This window comes from Saimiri boliviensis, chromosome 6 (genome assembly GCF_048565385.1).
Source record: "Saimiri boliviensis isolate mSaiBol1 chromosome 6, mSaiBol1.pri, whole genome shotgun sequence".
NCBI classification, from domain to species: Eukaryota; Metazoa; Chordata; class Mammalia; order Primates; family Cebidae; genus Saimiri; species Saimiri boliviensis.
Genome location: NC_133454.1, coordinates 15,136,699 through 15,154,643, shown reverse-complemented (window position 1 = coordinate 15,154,643; position 17,945 = coordinate 15,136,699). Strand labels below are relative to the sequence as shown.

General features: G+C 40.5%; 1 protein-coding gene across 1 annotated transcript in view; it reads left to right on the top strand.

Annotated features, from left to right (window-relative positions):
* The window catches only part of CCDC81 (coiled-coil domain containing 81), a 42,598-nt gene that overhangs the window by 17,500 nt on the left and 7,153 nt on the right, over nucleotides 1-17,945 (top strand). The window contains exons 6-14 of the mRNA XM_010345643.2: nucleotides 1,610-1,689; nucleotides 3,892-4,010; nucleotides 6,930-7,053; nucleotides 9,306-9,393; nucleotides 9,819-9,965; nucleotides 11,235-11,339; nucleotides 14,038-14,210; nucleotides 16,849-16,927; nucleotides 17,152-17,372. Coding sequence (XP_010343945.1) covers nucleotides 1,610-1,689; nucleotides 3,892-4,010; nucleotides 6,930-7,053; nucleotides 9,306-9,393; nucleotides 9,819-9,965; nucleotides 11,235-11,339; nucleotides 14,038-14,210; nucleotides 16,849-16,927; nucleotides 17,152-17,372 — 1,136 coding nt within the window. The remainder of the gene's footprint in view (nucleotides 1-1,609; nucleotides 1,690-3,891; nucleotides 4,011-6,929; nucleotides 7,054-9,305; nucleotides 9,394-9,818; nucleotides 9,966-11,234; nucleotides 11,340-14,037; nucleotides 14,211-16,848; nucleotides 16,928-17,151; nucleotides 17,373-17,945) is intronic.

The following is a 17,945-nucleotide window of genomic DNA, read 5'->3' as shown; positions in this document are numbered from 1 at the left end:
GATTTATTGAATACTTGGTGTACCTCAAGTACTCCTGTGGGAGCTAACAAAGTAGACATGAATGAACTGAACTATGATGGAATGTTATGTAATCCTATATCCCCTAAAGCAAAAGCTTGATTTTTTAAATGAAAAGGCTGTTAATATCGAAGTCTACTCATTTCTCCTTTTATGAAACTCTGGGATAGGGACTTAGGAAATAGAGTTGTGCATAATGAAACTCCTGGTGTTTTTTACACAAACTGATTTCATGTAGGAATGCTAACAGGACTGCCAACCCTGTGTGTGGAAAGTGAGAAACACATGCAGGAGAAAACTTTGCTTTTCCATGAAAACACAAGACAAGATTTGCAAGTCCATAAGCAAGACCAAAGTAGCTACCTCATCTTTAACCCTCAGGGATTCTGCTGAACTTTGTAGCTTCAATATGTGTTTAAAAGAGAATATAGCTTCAAAACCGACCTGGTCAGACCCTCTCTGGCCCCGGCCGTGGGGTGGGCAGAAAAAAAAAAGAGAAGATAGCATTTCCCTTGACCTGCTAAACTCTAATGCACATCTTTTAAAGAATGTTTTCCAAAAGAACTAGTCCTGAGAGATACTCTATGAAAAAAGAATTTGGAGGTCAAACTGACTGAACACTGCTGATCGAATCAATCACCCTCATGGACAGAGGGACAGAACACATCAACATGTTAAAGGAGCTGAGAAGTCTGGCTGGAAAGCAGTCCGTTTAACTGCCTGAATGTATTTTATCATGGAATTCTAGGTTAATCCAATATATTATTAATGTCTCATTAGCTCTGTAAAACACATTTTGGAAAACTGCTGTAAAGTGGTGGAAGTTAGAGTTTATTCCCAAATGACCTGTAACTTAAAACTGTCTGGTAGAGTAGTCCCCCTGGAAAGCTGTGTGCTTATTTCAGTAATGCTGCTTTTGTTAGAAAAATTTTCTATATTTCTTTTTGGGAATTCCCTTCAAAGCCTTTTGTAAGCTATAGCATTCATGCAAAAATAATGATTTTATATATTCTATACTAAAAATGTGACAATGTGTCTATTATATGATAATTATAATAGCCATTTGTTCAGCATTTACTATGTGCTAGCTACTTACGTAGAGCACCTCATGGAAGTGCTATTAGATCCTTTTATTATCCTCACAAACCTTAGTACCTAAGGCCACATACCTGTTAGCGGTATAGGGATTTGAACATGAACCCACCTGACTCGAAAGCCCTTCTCTTAATTGCCTAATTTGGGCCAAGAGTGGAATTAGACAGCTTGCTCATTTTCCATATATTTTTAGGAAGTCTGCTATCTTTTTAAAGATATCCAAAAGAATCTGTCAACTCTGAAGGCAGTTCCCAAAAAGGAAATGGCTTGAGAAAATATAACACCAATGGAATTGCTGTGCAGCTACCCAGGGTGATTACTCTGATGAATGAGATCATTCCTCATTGGATTTTTAAGCTCTGGACTTTAAGCACTAAACATAAACAATGACAACAGAAGCATCGTGGTAGACTTGCCTATGAGCCTGCAGTTTTTTTATTTGTCTGAGTCCTGGACAGCAGCCTAGACATAACCTTGCTCTCTCTCTATGCTCTAGAGGCCTGGCACTGTGGACTCGGTGTTGTCTAGCAGAGATGCCTTGGTGAAGCGGCCCAACAGTGTGCTTGTGTTTCCAAAGTGAGTGCTTTCCTTCATGGGTTCGGGTTCCTCGAGGCACGAGTGCTCCTTGGTGATCTGCTGATCTGATTGGATAGTGTTTCTCATCTTTTTATAGCTCATGCTCCTTTTAAAGCATCCTGTTTGTCTCTCCCTCTCTAAATGCACCAACAAAGAAGAGTTTAGTGCATACACTTTATGTAGTTAAGTTAAATAACAATGGACATTTATTCTCCATCCCAACCCCCACCCCATCGACAGAGTCTTGCTCTGTCATCCTGGATGGAGTGCAGTGGTGCGATCTCGGCTCACAGAAACCTTTGCTTCCTGGGATCAAGCAATTCTTTCCTGCCTCAGCCTCTCAAGTAGCTGAGATTACAGGTGCATGCCACCACGCCTGGCTAATTTTTGTATTTTTAGGAGAGACGGGGTTTCACCGTATTGGCCTGGCTGGTCTTGAACTGCTGGTCTCAAGTGATCCACCTGCCTCGGCCTCCCAAAATACTGGGATTACAGGTGTGAGCCACCCTGCCAGGACCATTTATTCTTCTCAAAAATTACCTTTTGCTCCCTGGAAATTCTGATACTACCTTCCAGCAACCTTAGTCCCTGCAGTATTAGTAAAACTCTTCTCACCTGCTGAGCTTTCCTTTACTTTGCACTAGCTGCTTTTTCTTCCTGCAGTTCAGCCAATTTCCTCTCTGAGCTCTGATTTTTAAATGGGTTAAACAGATAACCAGATAAATTAGAATAAAGAAATAGCTTTACTCCATGAGCGCAGCGGGTGTTACTGGTGACTGCATATTACTGTATTTAATCTTCATGACAACCAGGTGACATATGTATTATAACTCTCCATTTTATAATGATACAAAGTTAATTTTAATTTTTTTGTTTTAAATAAATGAAGCAACATGGGTCACTATTGAGAACAATGGAATAGGAATCAGGAGACTTCAGCTTTATTTCCAGTTTGGCCATCACTTATTCATTGTGTCCCCTTAATTATGTTCATAATCTTAATTACTGTGCCATTAACCACTGTGCATTTCAGGTGGAGGGAGTTTGGAGAATAAAAACTAGCTTGCTAAAGCATTATTACTTTAGGAAGAATGAGTAAAGCATAAAAGTATGAGAATTTCTCAGGTGTTTTGAGTGTGACATCCCCTTGTGTTTGTTGCTTTGGACAAACCCCCTCCTGGAAGAGCTGTATGACACATACCTCAGAAGATTCAGTGTGAAGGCCAGAATAAGCCTTAGAGATTGTTTAGTTCAACCCTCTCTTGCACATGAAATGGCCATGCAACTAATAAGCGGCCAAGCTAGAAATAAGACCATGGCTCCCGGTCCAGTGTTTTTTCCATTGCACCATATTGCCTTACTCATTAAAAATAAATCACTGGATTGAAAGCAATTTTATTTTGATTGTTTTGAAAGGCAAATGTGGCTGTTGCCTTTCACATATTTTGGCTTAGGCACTCCAGGAGGGAAATAACTGTAGTGGGTCAAAGAACAGAGATGGAGGATCCATGAAGTCAAGGGCCTGGAAATGGACATGGGGACTTAAATACTCAAAATAATTGTTGGTGTTTTATTTATGTAACATTTGGCCCCTGAATTGACTGAAAGTATCCCCACCCTCACTCCCTACTCCAACCTCGTACTCCATACCTGAAACCAAAGAAATCCTACAACTACACACACTAACTGAACACCCGCCTTCCTCCCCCGCTACAAATTGTACCTTTGCAAGTCCTTCACTTTTGTCTGGGGTGAGGATGAGGAAGTGAAGGGGAGAAGGAAGGAGGAGACAAATGGTTATTTTGGGGCATATTCTACCAGGCTATTAATCCTTACCTTCAAGCTATCCATAACCTCCTTTCACTGTATCACTCCATATCATCTAGTTACAGAACTAGGATATAGAAAATTCAAATGGAGACAAAAACTAGTGACTTAAATAAAGGATGTCAAGGCAATTTCTCTATATGCAAGCTGCTTTTGAGCCTAGGTATAGAGGGGAAGGTCTTGGTCAACTCCCAGAAAGCCTTGGAAGAAATTAATCTATGGTATGTATTCAGCAAATCAGAGTGCTTACCCCTTGAAGAAAGTGGGCTTATTTCAAAATCAGCCAGCTGGATGGGTTGCTTCCAAGAATTGAGAGTTCACACAGTCACCTGTTCAGGTTCAGTGCAGCAGAAAACCATATTGGCTCATTCCTAGGATTGAGCTCAAGGAGATGGAGAACAAACTGCCTATGGAGACCCTTGTAGAAGAATGTGGAGCGAATAGAGAAAGGAAGTGCAACTTAAAAGACCAGTCAGACAAAGAAGGCATCAGAGGTAGGCCAATGATTTCTAGGTATAATCTGTCCCTCTTTACTGCTATGAGCCAGCCATATTTGCTTAGCCCAAAGTAAATAAAGTTAAATTTATAAACTAACACTGTATTATAATTCCTTTTTTTTTGTTTTTGAGATGGAGTCTCCCTGTTGCCCAGGCTGGAGTGCAGTGGCATAATCTCAGTTCACTGCAACCTCCACCTCCCAGGTTCAAACAATTCACTTGTTTCAGCCTCCCAAGTAGCTGAGATTACAAATGTATGCCACCATGCCTGGCTAATTTTTTTATTTTTTCTATAGATGGGGTTTCACCACATTGGCCAGGCTGGTCCCGAACTCCTGACCTGAAGTGATCCACCCACCTAGGCCTCCCAAAGTTCTGGGATTACAGGCATGAACCACCGCGCCCAGCCACAAATAATCACTATATTATTTCTAACAAATATATTCTATTCCTAGAATCCTGCATCTGACCTTAATTATGAGCTTAATTACTTGATGAGCCTTAGATCCTATGACTCTCAGGGTCTTAAGTCATCAACTCTTTGCTGGCTCCCCAAAGCTCAAAGGGGCCAAAACTCAGATGACTACAGGGTCCAGGCAGGTAATGCAAATGCAGGAAGTGGTCTGGATACAAGTGAGTTGGAGATATGTTAGCTTAGTTAACATTTCTTATGTAAAATGAAGAGTGGCAGTTTTACCACTTTGATGTCTATAGAAGAAAGCTAGATTCTCATACTTTTGTTTGCATCTAATCTGTTGTGATAGGTTGTTCAGGAGGAAGAATGTGAAGAAAACCCTAGGACTCCAAAGTGTTTTTTTTTAAACCAAACACATTGTTTTTTCTTTTTGAGACGGAGTCTTCCTCTGTCGCCCAGGCTGGAGGGCAGTGGTATGATCTGGGCTCACTGCAACTTCCACCTCCTGCATTTAAGTGTTTCTCCTGCCTCAGTCTCCCCTGGAGTAGTTGGGACTACAGGCATATGCCACTATCCTCGGCTAATTTTTGTGTTTTTAGTAGAGACAGGGCTTCACTATGTTGGTCAGGCTGGTCTTGAAGTCCTGACCTCAGGTGATCCACCCACCTTGGCCTCCCAGAATGCTAGGATTACAGGTGTGAGTCACAGCATGATGCCCCAAAGACATTTTGAAAGGGTCCTAGGGACCCTAGGGCTTGTCAGGCCACACTTTCAGAACTGTTCCTCTAGTAGATTGTTGCTTTGTGGAACTGTGGCTCAAGTGGTATCAAATCTTCTGATTTTTCCAATTTTAGTATATGTACTACTGAAGTGAGCACAAATCTTCAGATTTTTCAAAAGAAGCAGAGATCCTGACTTTAATGTGAAATCTATTGGTTGTTAAATGTTGACAACTTTTGTTGATATTAAAACAAAAAAGTGCTGATTAGGCCAAACAAAACATACCAATGGGTGAACATTGGCTTGTGGATGTCAGTTTTCTATGTGTGATCTACAGAATCGCATGTAAACTTTTAGCCTAATATTCACATGCTTTCATTTCTCTAGTCTCACCTCTCACTGTGCCCTACACAGACCCCTTCTTTGGGCAGAATTATCTATTCATGTTCTTTTTTTTCTTCTCTTTGAGATGGGGTCTTGCTCTGTCACCCAGGCTGAAGTGCAGTGGCACAATCTTGGCTCACTGCAGCCTCAGTCTCCTGGGCTCAGGTGATCCTCCCATCACAGCCTCCTGAGTAGCTAGGACCACAGGTGTGTGTGATCATGCCTGGCTAATTTTTGTACTTTTGTAGAAACATGGTTTTGCCATGTTGTCTAGGCTGGTCTTGAACTCCTGAGCTCAAACGATCTGCCCACTTTGGCCTCCCAAAGTGCTAGAATTACAGGCATGAGCCACTGTGTGCTTGGCCTATTCATGCTCTTCTAACATGCCTGTCCTTCCCCAACTTTAACCTTATGTTCATTTTTTTTTCCTGCAGCCAGAATTGTCCTTTTCTTTCAATCTATTTCCATCTTACTTACCTTTTAGTACCCTTTTCACATCTCACTTCCTCCACGAAAACTTTTCATTGGATTGTGAAGTGGTTTGTTTCCTCTGAACATGTCAGATGCTTAAAGACTGCAACATTTGGCCAGGCACAGTGGCTTATACCTGTAATCCCAGCACTTTGGGAGGCTGAGGCGGGTGGATCACCTGAGGTCAGAAAACCAGCCTGGCCGCCATGGCAAAACCCCGCCTCTACTACAAATACAAATACAAATACAAAAAAAAAATTAGCTGGGCATGGTGGCACATGCTACTTGGGAGACTGAGGTGGGAGAATTGCTTGAATCCGGGAGGCAGAGGTTGCAGTGAGTTGAGACTGGCCCACTGCACTCCAGCTTAGGTGACATAGCGAGACTGTCTCAAAAAAAAAAAAAAAGACTGCAACATTTATTGTGATTTAGACATTTTGCATCACTGCCCTAAGTTGTTATTTATTAAATATATATAAAGCACTTAGCACTGTTAGCACATAAGATGACCTCAAAATGGGAGCTCTCAGTTTTTTTGTTTATATCTTATTTTTCTCTTCAACTATATCTGTTGAAAGATATTTACAGGCAAAATATCTAAACCTACAGACATCAAAGTTGGGAAACTGCCACTGTTCATTTTCTTAAGAAATGTTAACTAAAGTAACATGTCTTCTGGTCATGTTATACTCAGCCCCCTTCCTCCATTTATATTACTTGCCTCTTTATATCCTCTAAATGCTTAGCACAGTGCTTTCTTTGCAGATATACAGCAAAAACATTTTTTATACCACCGTAGGATAAAGGATGATTATTTAAAGATAAGAGAGTATATCAGATAGGAAAATTTCTCTTGGCAAAAACTACCCAGTTAGTGGTTTGAGAGTTGACAGAAAACTCACTTTCATTCATTCTTTATTCTATAGATATCCCATCACCCAAGAGACTTCGAGACAGACAAGCTTTGTTTCCTGCCAGAGTGACAAATGTCAGTTTGCTAGAAAAGTCTGAGAGAAGTGGGAGTGGTGGGAAGATTATGACCCCTGAAAGGTAATGCATTGACTTTTTTTTCTGTTGTACTTTACTAAGTATATTTTTGAGTCATTGCTTGATGCAGGGAATTGTAATTGTTAATTCAGTTATCCAGTGTTGAGAACTTTATATATGCAAGGTGATGTGAACAATAAAGGTGACCAAAGTTCACCACCTAGTGGGAAAGCCAGACATATGCAGAGGGATAAATTGTAATTCAGTGGGATATGTTATGACACAGATGGAAACAAAATAGCAGAGTTGAGATCATCCAACTTTTCCTGTAGATTTGGGCTTCCCCTGTTTTCCGAGTGCTTGGATATTATGATGTGACACAGTGCTATATTTACATCAAATTGGAAAGCAGTTTTGCCTAACACAGCTGGCACTCCATTAGTTCTCAATAAACATTACTTGAATGAATGAGTGTATTACAATTTATCATGGTTGTTTTCTTCTTGTGATGGTATGTCAGAAGATTTCTATAATATTTTCTCCTTCTCTCTTTGGATAAGATACTTTTTAAGACCTCAAATCAGTCAACCATACTCAACCATGCTCATTAAATGTTTACTGAGCACCCAACTTTGTACTTTGCATTGTGTTGCCAAACTTCAATTTATTAATGTGTCAAAATTTATCAGCTATCATATGTGCAATTTATGTACTTTGTGGATTACTAAAGTCATGTTCAAAACGCTCAACATGCTTGTTTTGGATAATATCACTGTTATGAAAGATAATTGAGAATTCAATGTATAATCCCTGGGAATTTAATTCAATACAACAAACACTGAACACCACCATGTGTCAGGTACTATTCTAGGCACTGAAGATCCAGAGTTATGTATGCATAAACCTGCTATTATAAAACTTACAATCTTGTAGGAAGACTGAATTAAATAAACAATGCGTGCAATGAAGACAACAAAATTACAGAGGTTGACAGTTGTCCTGATGCAATGTCTGAGTCAATCAGATTGTGATTCTTTCTTGTAGCTTTTAAGAATCTTATTTCTTGATGTTCTGTGTGACTATTCTTAGGAGTCATGACTTTCTGGAAAATTCTTACCTGTTATTTTCTAGAATATTGTTCTTTGCCATTCCCTTTATTCTAAAAATTCAGTCCAATTAAATTCATGTTTGAGCTTCTGAATCTGTTCTCTATTTCTCAACTTACTTTTAAATATTTTCATTCTTGGCTGGGTGCCGTGGTTCACACCTGTAATCCCAGCACTTTGGGAGGCTGAGGTGGATGGATCACAAGATCAGGAGTCTGAGACCAGCCTGGCCAACATGGTAAAACCAAAAACACAAAAGTTAGCCGGGCATGGTGGCAGGCGCCTGTAATCTCAGCTACTCAGGAGGCTGAGGCAGGAGAATTGCTTGAACCCAGAAGACAGAGGTTGCAGTGAGCTGCGATCATGCCATTGCTCTGTAGCCTGGGCAATAGAGCACAACACTGTCTCAAAATAAATAAATAAACAAAATAATAAGAAATATTTTCATTCTTTGAGCTGCTTTTTAGGTGATATTATCAGTCCTATTTTCTAATGAATTAATACTAGCATTAGTATTAACACTCAACCCTAATTAATCTCCCTCCACCACACTGACCACAGGCACCTCCCACTTGAAGAACTGCACTGGTTTGTTTGCTTGAAATGTGTTTACCATCAGATATCTACACTGTTGCTCCCTTACTTCCTTCAGGTATTTACTCCTATGTCACTTGCTTGGCGAGAACTTCCCTGGTCATTCTCTTTACAGTTTAACACTCCATTAATCCAGGATTACAAGTCATTTATTATCAAGGAACATACTGTAGAGTTCACTTATTTATCGTCACTGGCTCTCTATCCCATCAGAATGTTAATTACATGAGGACAAGGACTTTTGTATGTGCGTATTTTGTTCTTCATTGCTTCTCTTGTGCTTAGAACAGTGCACATGGTAAGCACTCAATATATTTCTGTGGAATGAATGCATTTCATCACCATTTCACAGAACTGGTAACTGAGACTCTGCAAGATTACACAGCTTGTCTGATAGCAGTCATGTTGTAAGCAAGAAAGCTAGGATTCAAACTCACCTTTATCTGACACAAATTCAGATTCTGTGTTACATATTCTTAACCTCTATACATATAGCTGCTCTGAAGTAATTCACTGAGATATTTTTCTTTATATTTATACTTGCCTCTAAAATTATTATTGCTTTTGAGGTCATACTGTATGAAACCTTAATCAATTGCACTGTTTTTTTTATAGCTTATCATCTTCAGATTGTCTGAAACATGACAGTGAGATGAAGCCCAAAACATCTCCAGCTTGCCAGGATCATAATAAGGCAGGACAGGTACAGTGCTTCTAAATAAATAAAGCCCTGTCAGAATCTTATTCTGATTTTTGTTTACCAAAGATAGTTCTGGGAATCTCTCTTGCTTAATTATATGGGTCTGGCTCAAGTACTCAAGTGTTCAGACTCAAACTGGACTGTCATAAATCTATCTACTAGTCAAGATATACTAGTAAACAAAAAAACAGTTGAGAAGTCCCTTTCTTTATTTCAGGTGCTATAAATACTTTTGATGAAGTGAGAGTTCAGAAAATTCTTCAGAGTATTTCTGGGCTCCACTCTGCAAATTTCATTTTGCTGTCACTAATATATCCTTTAATAACATGTTTCTTGATACACCTAGCTGTTGGAAAGCTTGTGAAGGGAAAGTGAAAGCAAAAAGGTAAAATGTAAAAATTTATTTGTCCTGAAATTTGGGATTGTAGGAAATGTGCTATGTGTGTTTGCAAAGAGCCCAACGAAATTCCCCGTTGTACTACAGTGAGGAAAGGAGGAAGAGAGAGATAGAAGATGAGAGACTCATACAGCAATATCAGATGCTGAAAGATCAGGAGGCTCTCTTCAGACACCAGGTAGTCCAACATCTTGATTAGTCTTTAATATGGGGTAGTAGAACATGATTATATAATGTAATTTATTATTTATTGACACAGAGTTGCACTCTGTCACCCAGGCTGCAATGCAATGGCACAATCTCTGCTCACTGCAGGCTCAACCTACTTGGGTCCGGGTGATCCCTTCCACCTTAGCCTCCAGATTAGCTGGGACTACAGGCATACGTCACTATGCCCAGTTAATTTTTGTATTTTTTTTTTTTTTTTGAGATGGAGTTTTGCTCTTGTTACCCAGGCTGGAGTGCAATGGCGCGATCTTGGCTCACCACAATCTCCACCTCCTGGGTTCAGGCAATTCTCCTGCCTCAGCCTCCTGAGTAGCTGGGATTATAGGCACGCACCACAATGCCCAGCTAATTTTTTGTATTTTTAGTAGAGACAGGGTTTCACATGTTGACCATGGTCTCGATCTCTTGACCTCGTGATCCACGCACCTCGGCCTCCCAAAGTGCTGGGATTACAGGCTTGAGCCACCATGTCCAGCCAATTTTTGTATTTTTTGTAGAGACTGGTCTTCAATGTCTGGGCTCAAGCATTCCTCCCACTTCTGCCTCCCAAAGTGCTGGAATTACAGGCATGAGCACTGAGCCCAGCCTATCATGTAATTTAAAAATGTTCCATCGTATGTCTGTACTGTGACATATCTAGTCAAGTATTTACTGTTGGACTAAAACTTGTGTCGAAGTTTTCACTAATAACGAACAATAATGGGATGAATATCCATGTAGCTGGATGTTTGCACATCTCACTGATTTTTTTAACCCAAAGGATCTGAATTTTAACGGTGGAATTATTGGATTTATGTTATTTTATTTTTTTATTTCTGATAAAACATAGCTCTGGTGAAGGCTTTTATCCTTCAGATTCATGTCCTATTTCAAGCAAAGACAGAATGGCACTTTTATACTTGCTGTTTCCAGATTTACGTGGTGTCTAATAACTGACCCTAATGCCTGCCCTTTCGTGCATTTGTGATGAATTCTTCCATTCCTTAGAACTCTCTAGTGGTGGTACCTAAAGGCCAAGGACAAGAAATAAAATACCTTTCCCAATCTACTTTTATAAATTTATAAAGATATCAGAAAATACAAATGCCTCCAAAAGGCAGATTTCTATCATGGTTGGATTATTTTAATGTAATAGAATTAAAATTTTTAGAGGTTCCACTTCAATAAAATTTTTCAATAAATAATTCAATAAAAATTAACCTTTTTTTTTTTGCAATAGATGAAAAGTTTGGCTATTAGAGAACAGAATCAGAAAAATGCTGCCTATAATCTCGGAGTTGCGGAAGCCATAAGAAACCACAAGAATGTGAAATCAGAATTTTATGTAAGTCTTTTAAAAATTTCTATTGCTAATACTTGCCCCATCTGTGAGTCTTTGGACCCACTCTCTGTATTGTAAGTCGTGCCTTTTATCTTAAGCAGCAGAGTTGACAAGTGGGTGGTACAGTTTGAAGTCTTCTTCTAGGGCAGGCCTTGTCCAGTGTCTACAGCCACACTATTCACATACACTGTACTGTTCCCATTAGTCACTGCAGCCCTGATTAATTATGGTAGTTCTCAACCAAGACCTGGGATGGGTGGAAAGGAGGGAGGAGTATGCTAGCAGAGCCCAGCCCTCGGACCTAAGAGAACCAGCAGAATCAGTACCACCTAGGAGTTTGCTGTAAGTGCTGAACCAAGGGCCCTATGCCAGACTTCCTTAATGGGTATCTACAGTGGAATAAGATCACCAAGTGATTTGTATTCACATTAATGTTTGAGAAATCCAGATTCAGATGGTGGTGAGCCAACTGCTTCACTGCTTGATTTAATGATTTCAATCATCATGTACCTACCTTTATTTCTGCCTAAAACTTTCTCTTTATATAACATCATCTAGGCAGTCAACGCTCTGGATGTAAATCTAATAAAATGTTTTATTTATTTATCATCAAACATTTATTAAATTCCTCTATGCCAGCCACTGTGCTGGTGTCTAGGAATACAAGGTTCCCTCTTGTGAAGAGGTCTCTAGTGGGAGAGACAGACTCTTAAAGAGACAACTGTGTGGTATAGTAAATGTAATGATAAATCTCTGAAACAGGCACTGAAAGAAGCAAAAGAAGAGATTCATTAACCTAGACCAGAGATCTGGGAAGACTTTCTGGCATACAAGAGTTAGGTAAAGAAACCAAGGGAGGAAAAGCATTCCAGACAGGGAAGCAGGGAAAGAGGGACGGAGAGAGAGCATGGGGCTTCTGAAATTTAGGCATGATCTTTCTCTCTTCTTATATAAAAGCTCCAGATTATATTTATCACTGTTCACTGTGTATCTCTTCTTTGATATATCTATATACATCTTAAATTTTAAAAGACCTAAACAGAACTTTTGATTCCCTTTGTAACCTGTTCTTTTCTGTTTTCTCATGTTAGTAAGTGGCACCACCAACCAGCCATTTTTGCACAAAACTGTGTCTAGTCATGATCCCAGCATTCCTTTCTCTGTTCCTGACATCTGATCATCTGCCAGTCCAGCTGCTTCTACCTCCCCAGTGTATCCAATATCTGTTCAAATGTCTTCATCTTTAATGTTGCCACACTGAAAGTGCTGCCAAGCCACACTGTTAGGCCCGACTTCTGCAATACTTCCCTTAGAGTCACAGCTTACATTCTTGCTCTCCTATAATTTATTCTCCACAAAGCAGCCAAAGTAATATTTTAATATGGTTAGCCAAAACATACTATTTTCCCATTTAAAACCTCCACTGGCGTCCTGTTGAGCCAAAATGAAATTTAGACTCCCCATCTTGACCTATCAAATCCTACACATTTTGACTCTTGCCTTCCTCTTAGTCACTAGGCCTCAGCCACAGAGACCTTTTTTTTCTGCTTATCGAACATGCTTAGCTTGTTTCCATCTAGTATCTTTGCACTTAATGTTCCTTCTGTATGGAACACAGGTCTCCCTGATATTTATAGTGAAGGTGATTCATCTTCTCCATAGAAAAACCTTCCCTAATAACCAATCAATTTAGTTATTTTCCTACCCAGCCACCTGCTATCACAACGGCTTCCTAGCACTTAGCACTATCCTAAATAACCTGATGTACTGTTTACTTGTTCACTGTCTCCTGCCCAGCATGCAGGCTTGATGAATGTGAGGATCTCTGTTGTTGTTCACTGTTGCATCATCATGGTCTAGAATAGCCAGGCCCACAGTAGGTATTGTTTCCCCTCTTTCCACCTCCTCTCTGTCCTTGCATGCTTTTGCATGGACTCAGAATTCCTTCTTCTTTCCATCTGGATATTGTAAATGCTAATTCACAACCTACTCCCCATGGAGTAGTTTTTCATCTCTGTCTCAGCAATGGGATTCCAGTTGAAACTGTCCCAATAGTCCCATAGACAGGGTTTTTTTTTTTTGTTTTCTTTGTTGTTGTTGTTTTTTTAAATAAACATAGAAATTGACCCTTCTGGTCTTGAAGCTTGAAACTTTTATTTTATCTGAGTTCCTTCTTCAGGAAAAAACCACTAGGCCTTCCAAAAAGTGTCAAAGAATTGAAACTCACCAGATCATCATATCCAGACAATGAGCCAGGCCCCTCAATTCACCATGATTGCTTCCTTATCCCTCCTGAATTCCCGTTTTCCCATACATAGTTTCATTTCCTCCCTGCTATACAAACCCCTACTTTTAATTGGTCAAGAAGATGGATTTGACACTGATCTCTCATCTCATTGGCTATAGCACCCAATTAAATCCTTCTTCCTTGGCAATAATCATTGTCTCAGTGATTGGCTTTCTATGCAGTGAGCATCTAGACCAAACCCCTGCTGTTTTGGTAACACAGCTCAGCTCAGCTTCATCCTTGAACACATTCATATGATTCTGTGGGTCACCTCAACACTAGCTGGTCAGTGTGTTGAGGTCTGGGTAAATATTATAAATTAAGAAATAATTTCTGATTGATTTTAGTTTTCTGAATTATTAACCTTGTTTTTTGGTATTCTAGCATAAATGAATTGCTTCTCTTTCATTCTAGAAATCCTTCCTATTTGACAAACGGCCACTCAGTCCTGCACTTAATGCTCTTAAGCAGGAGGAATATTCCCAGAGTCTCCTGAAACAAATGGATAACAGACGGGAAAACGAAATAAAGCAAAGACAAAACAGAGAGTTGATGGACCACCTGGAACAAGTGCAACTTACAGAGGAGTGAGTCAGCTACACATGCTCTGAAAAATAGATTTGGAATTTTCATGTGAATTTCTATGTAGGATTGAATCAGCATTGGTAGTTTCATTAACACCACTGTAACCAACTGAACAAACTAACCCAGTTAGCAGCCAGTACTGAAATGGAAAAAGTTCCCTTGTATCCCTCACAGGGAGTGTAATGGGAATGTGGCTCACTTCTTCAGTACCCTGCTGCTCAAACCTCTAGGGGATCATACAGATGGGCAGGTTGTGGGGCTCTGACCTCATGGCAGTATCTAGGGGTAAATGTTTACGGCTCCTGAAGCTCCAGTGGGCATGTATTACAGGGTGCTCTTTTAGTTTAGCTGTCTATAGGTGGCTTGTGTTAGTCAGTGCAATTAGACCCCTGCCTTACTACAAGGAGAGAGGGCTTTCTGTATCTGAGGGTTCTTGCCTTGCTGTACTCAAGAACTGGATCACACATGGGCTTGGAGAATGACTGCAAGGTTTTATTGCACAGAAGTAGCTTTCAGCAGATGGCTTTCCCCTGGAGTCGGGCCGCACAGCAGCCCGCGCTCCCCTCCAACTACCCCACCCAAACTCCATGTCATTCTACTGGTTGATGGCCTGCTGGTGTGCCGGTGCCTGTTGGTGTGCTTTGGACAGCTCTCAACATCCAGCCACTTATGGTTCCTCCGCTTATGTGTTTTTCTCAACGTCCAGCCACTTGTGTGCCTGCCTGCTATGGTCTCGGGGGTATTATAGGCAAAGGATCAGGGTGTGGCCAGCCAGGGTGGTCTTGAGAAATGCATTTGGGCAGGAAAACAAAAATGCCTGTCCTCATCTAGGACTGTGGACACAGGTGGAGTTCTAGTCAGGGACCACGCCCTTCCCCGCTCAGTATAATTTAAAGGGACCACACTCTTCCCTTCCCAGCACTGCCCTTCTGTATCAGTACCATCATTTTTTATTACAAAATCTAAAAAGCTGCCATAGTTATTATAGTAGTGATGGCCAATCTCTAATTACTATAACATACAGCATCATTTTGTATTGTTTTTGCAATCAATACCAGTAGACGGAGAAAGGGACTCGTCTTGAGCAGCTGTTCCTTGCTATTTGATGTTCAAATGACCGCATGGCAAAGCTGAGGTTTTATTATAATTATGTAGGGGTGTCCCATAGAACCTGAGAGCAGGAATGTACAGGGAATGTAGGAAGGACTGGAACCAGGGACTAAAAAGCCATGTAGAGTGGTTTTCCCTCTGCTTACACACGTGCTTATTTGACATCATCTGTGTTCCAGCTCAAACTTGGAGAATGTTTTAGTCTCAATTCCAATTTTTCAGGAAAGATAATCTGATTGGTCCAGATTGGGCTATCTGAGGCCTGGAACAGGGTCAGCGACACGGAGTTTATATATGCCTAAGGAGGCACATATTTTTGCTGCTGAGATTAGGAGAGCAATTGTGGAGGCTATTATAGTGTGAACTCCTAAAACAAGTGAGAACCTAGTTTCTGTGATGAAAAAAATCTATTTCTATAAAATGTGTATGTTCCACTGTACTCACTTAAAAGATCATATATGTGTTTTTAGAGGTTACATAAAAAGAACCATAATTTGTAATAGAATAAGTAACAAGAGATTTCAAAATAAATCAGTTTATAGAATGGTCAATTCCTGCTTTCTTACCTAGATATTTTTTCGTTGTTTTCTTTAGATTTTTTTTTTTTTTGAGACGGAGTTTCGCTCTCGTTACCCAGGCTGGAGTGCAACGGCGCGATCTTGGCTCACCGCAACCTCCGCCTCCTGGGTTCAGGCAATTCTCCTGCCTCAGCCTCCTGAGTAGCTGGGATTACAGGCACGCGCCACCATGCCCAGCTAATTTTTTGTATTTTTAGTAGAGACGGGGTTTCACCATGTTGACCAGGATGGTCTCAATCTCTTGACCTCGTGATCCACCCGCCTCAGCCTCCCAAAGTGCTGGGATTACAGGCTTGAGCCACTGCGCCTGGCCTCTTTAGATTTTTAAAAGAACTGGTAGGTGTCATAAGAGGTGGAGTGGTGGTAGTGTGTTGGCTGTTTCAGTAGTAATGCATTTGGACAATATGGTCAGTCACCTGCCTATACCTGTCCTGTTTGTCCTGTGTTCAATACACTGTTCACTAGCCCATGGATTTTTTTTTTTTTTCAGATGGAGTCTTGCTCTGTTGCTTGGGCTGGAGTGAGGTGGTGTGATTTTGGCTCACTGCAGCCTCCTCCTCCCAGGTTCACGCGATTCTCCTGCCTCTGCTTCCTGAGTAGCTGGGACTACAAGTGCCCACCATTACCCCTGGCTAATTTTTATATTTTTAGTAGAGACAGCGTTTCATCATGTTGGCCAGGTGGGTCTCGGATTCCTGATCTCAAGTGATCTGCCCACTTCAGCCTCCCCAGGTGCTGGGATTAAAGGCGTGAGCCACTGTGCCTGGCCGCCTATGGATTTCAATTACTCTTTTCTTTCTTAAAAACGAAAGCTACCAGAATAAAACATCAATTTTTATTTACCAGACTCTTATTCCTATTTAATACTTACTAAATATGTTTTGATGATGTTAATCCGTACTACTAAAGACTGAAAAACTGTGCTTCACCTTCTCCTGTTCTTAACTGCCAGACTTTGTGCGCAAAGAGCGAAATTTTTAAAAGACAAGAAGGAAGAAACAGAGTGTTACAAGCGAGCTTTGGATGCACAGGTAAAGGGACAAATATTATTTTTTTAAAAATTATGCAATGTTTTAGCAACATTCTAAAATATGTGTAAGTTGTTACGAATATTCTTAGGTATTATGCATTTGGTGGTTTTTGAGCCCCTCACTCCTTCTTGTAAGACACTGGTAGTTTACCACATTACAAGGTTGTGCATAAAGCTTATTCCCTGGTAGAATGATAACCTGTATTATGTATATCCCTGTTTAAGATAAAGAACAAACCCTCCCAGCTGCCCCTCTTTGAGCCAGACTCCTCCGAGCCCATCTTTGGTAAGGATGAGGGTGAACTGGTGGTGGAAAAGCAAAAGCGAGAACAGAAATACATGAAACACCAGCTGGAGGCAGCTGCTAACCACAAGAGGAAAGCCATTCTGCATCAACTGGTGGACCAGAGGCGGGATTTACAAATGCTTCAGAGGACACAAAGAGAGTAAGGAGACTCTGATCTTTCTCCCTCTTCCTCTCCTCACTTACTCTCCCTCCTTTCTGTCTCTTTTTCCATCCTGTCCCTGCCCCTCATCTTTCTCATACAATAGTAGAAAAGAATAACAGCTAACACACTGAAGAGTTAGTTGTGCAAGACATTGTTTTATACTTATTACATGCTTCATCTTACTTTATCTTAATTCATTATATGAAGAAAAAGTTATTAAATAGGTTTTTAAGAACTTCTCTTGACACTTTACTGCTTTCTGAAGTGGTTGTACTACTTAACATTCCCAATGAATAGTGTTTGAGAATTCTAGTCTTCCCCATTATTTCCAGCACTTGGTTTAATCAGTCTTTATTTTATTTAATTGATTGAGACAGGGTTTTGCTCTGTCACCCAGGCTGGAGTACAGTGGCATAATCATGGCTCACTGCAGCCGCAACATCTTGGACTCAAGCAATTCTCCCACCTCAGCCTCTGGAGTAGCTGGGACTACAGGCGAGTGCTACCACAGCCAGCTAATTTTTAAATTTTTTTGTGGAGGCAGGGTCTCACTATGCTGCTGAGGCTGGT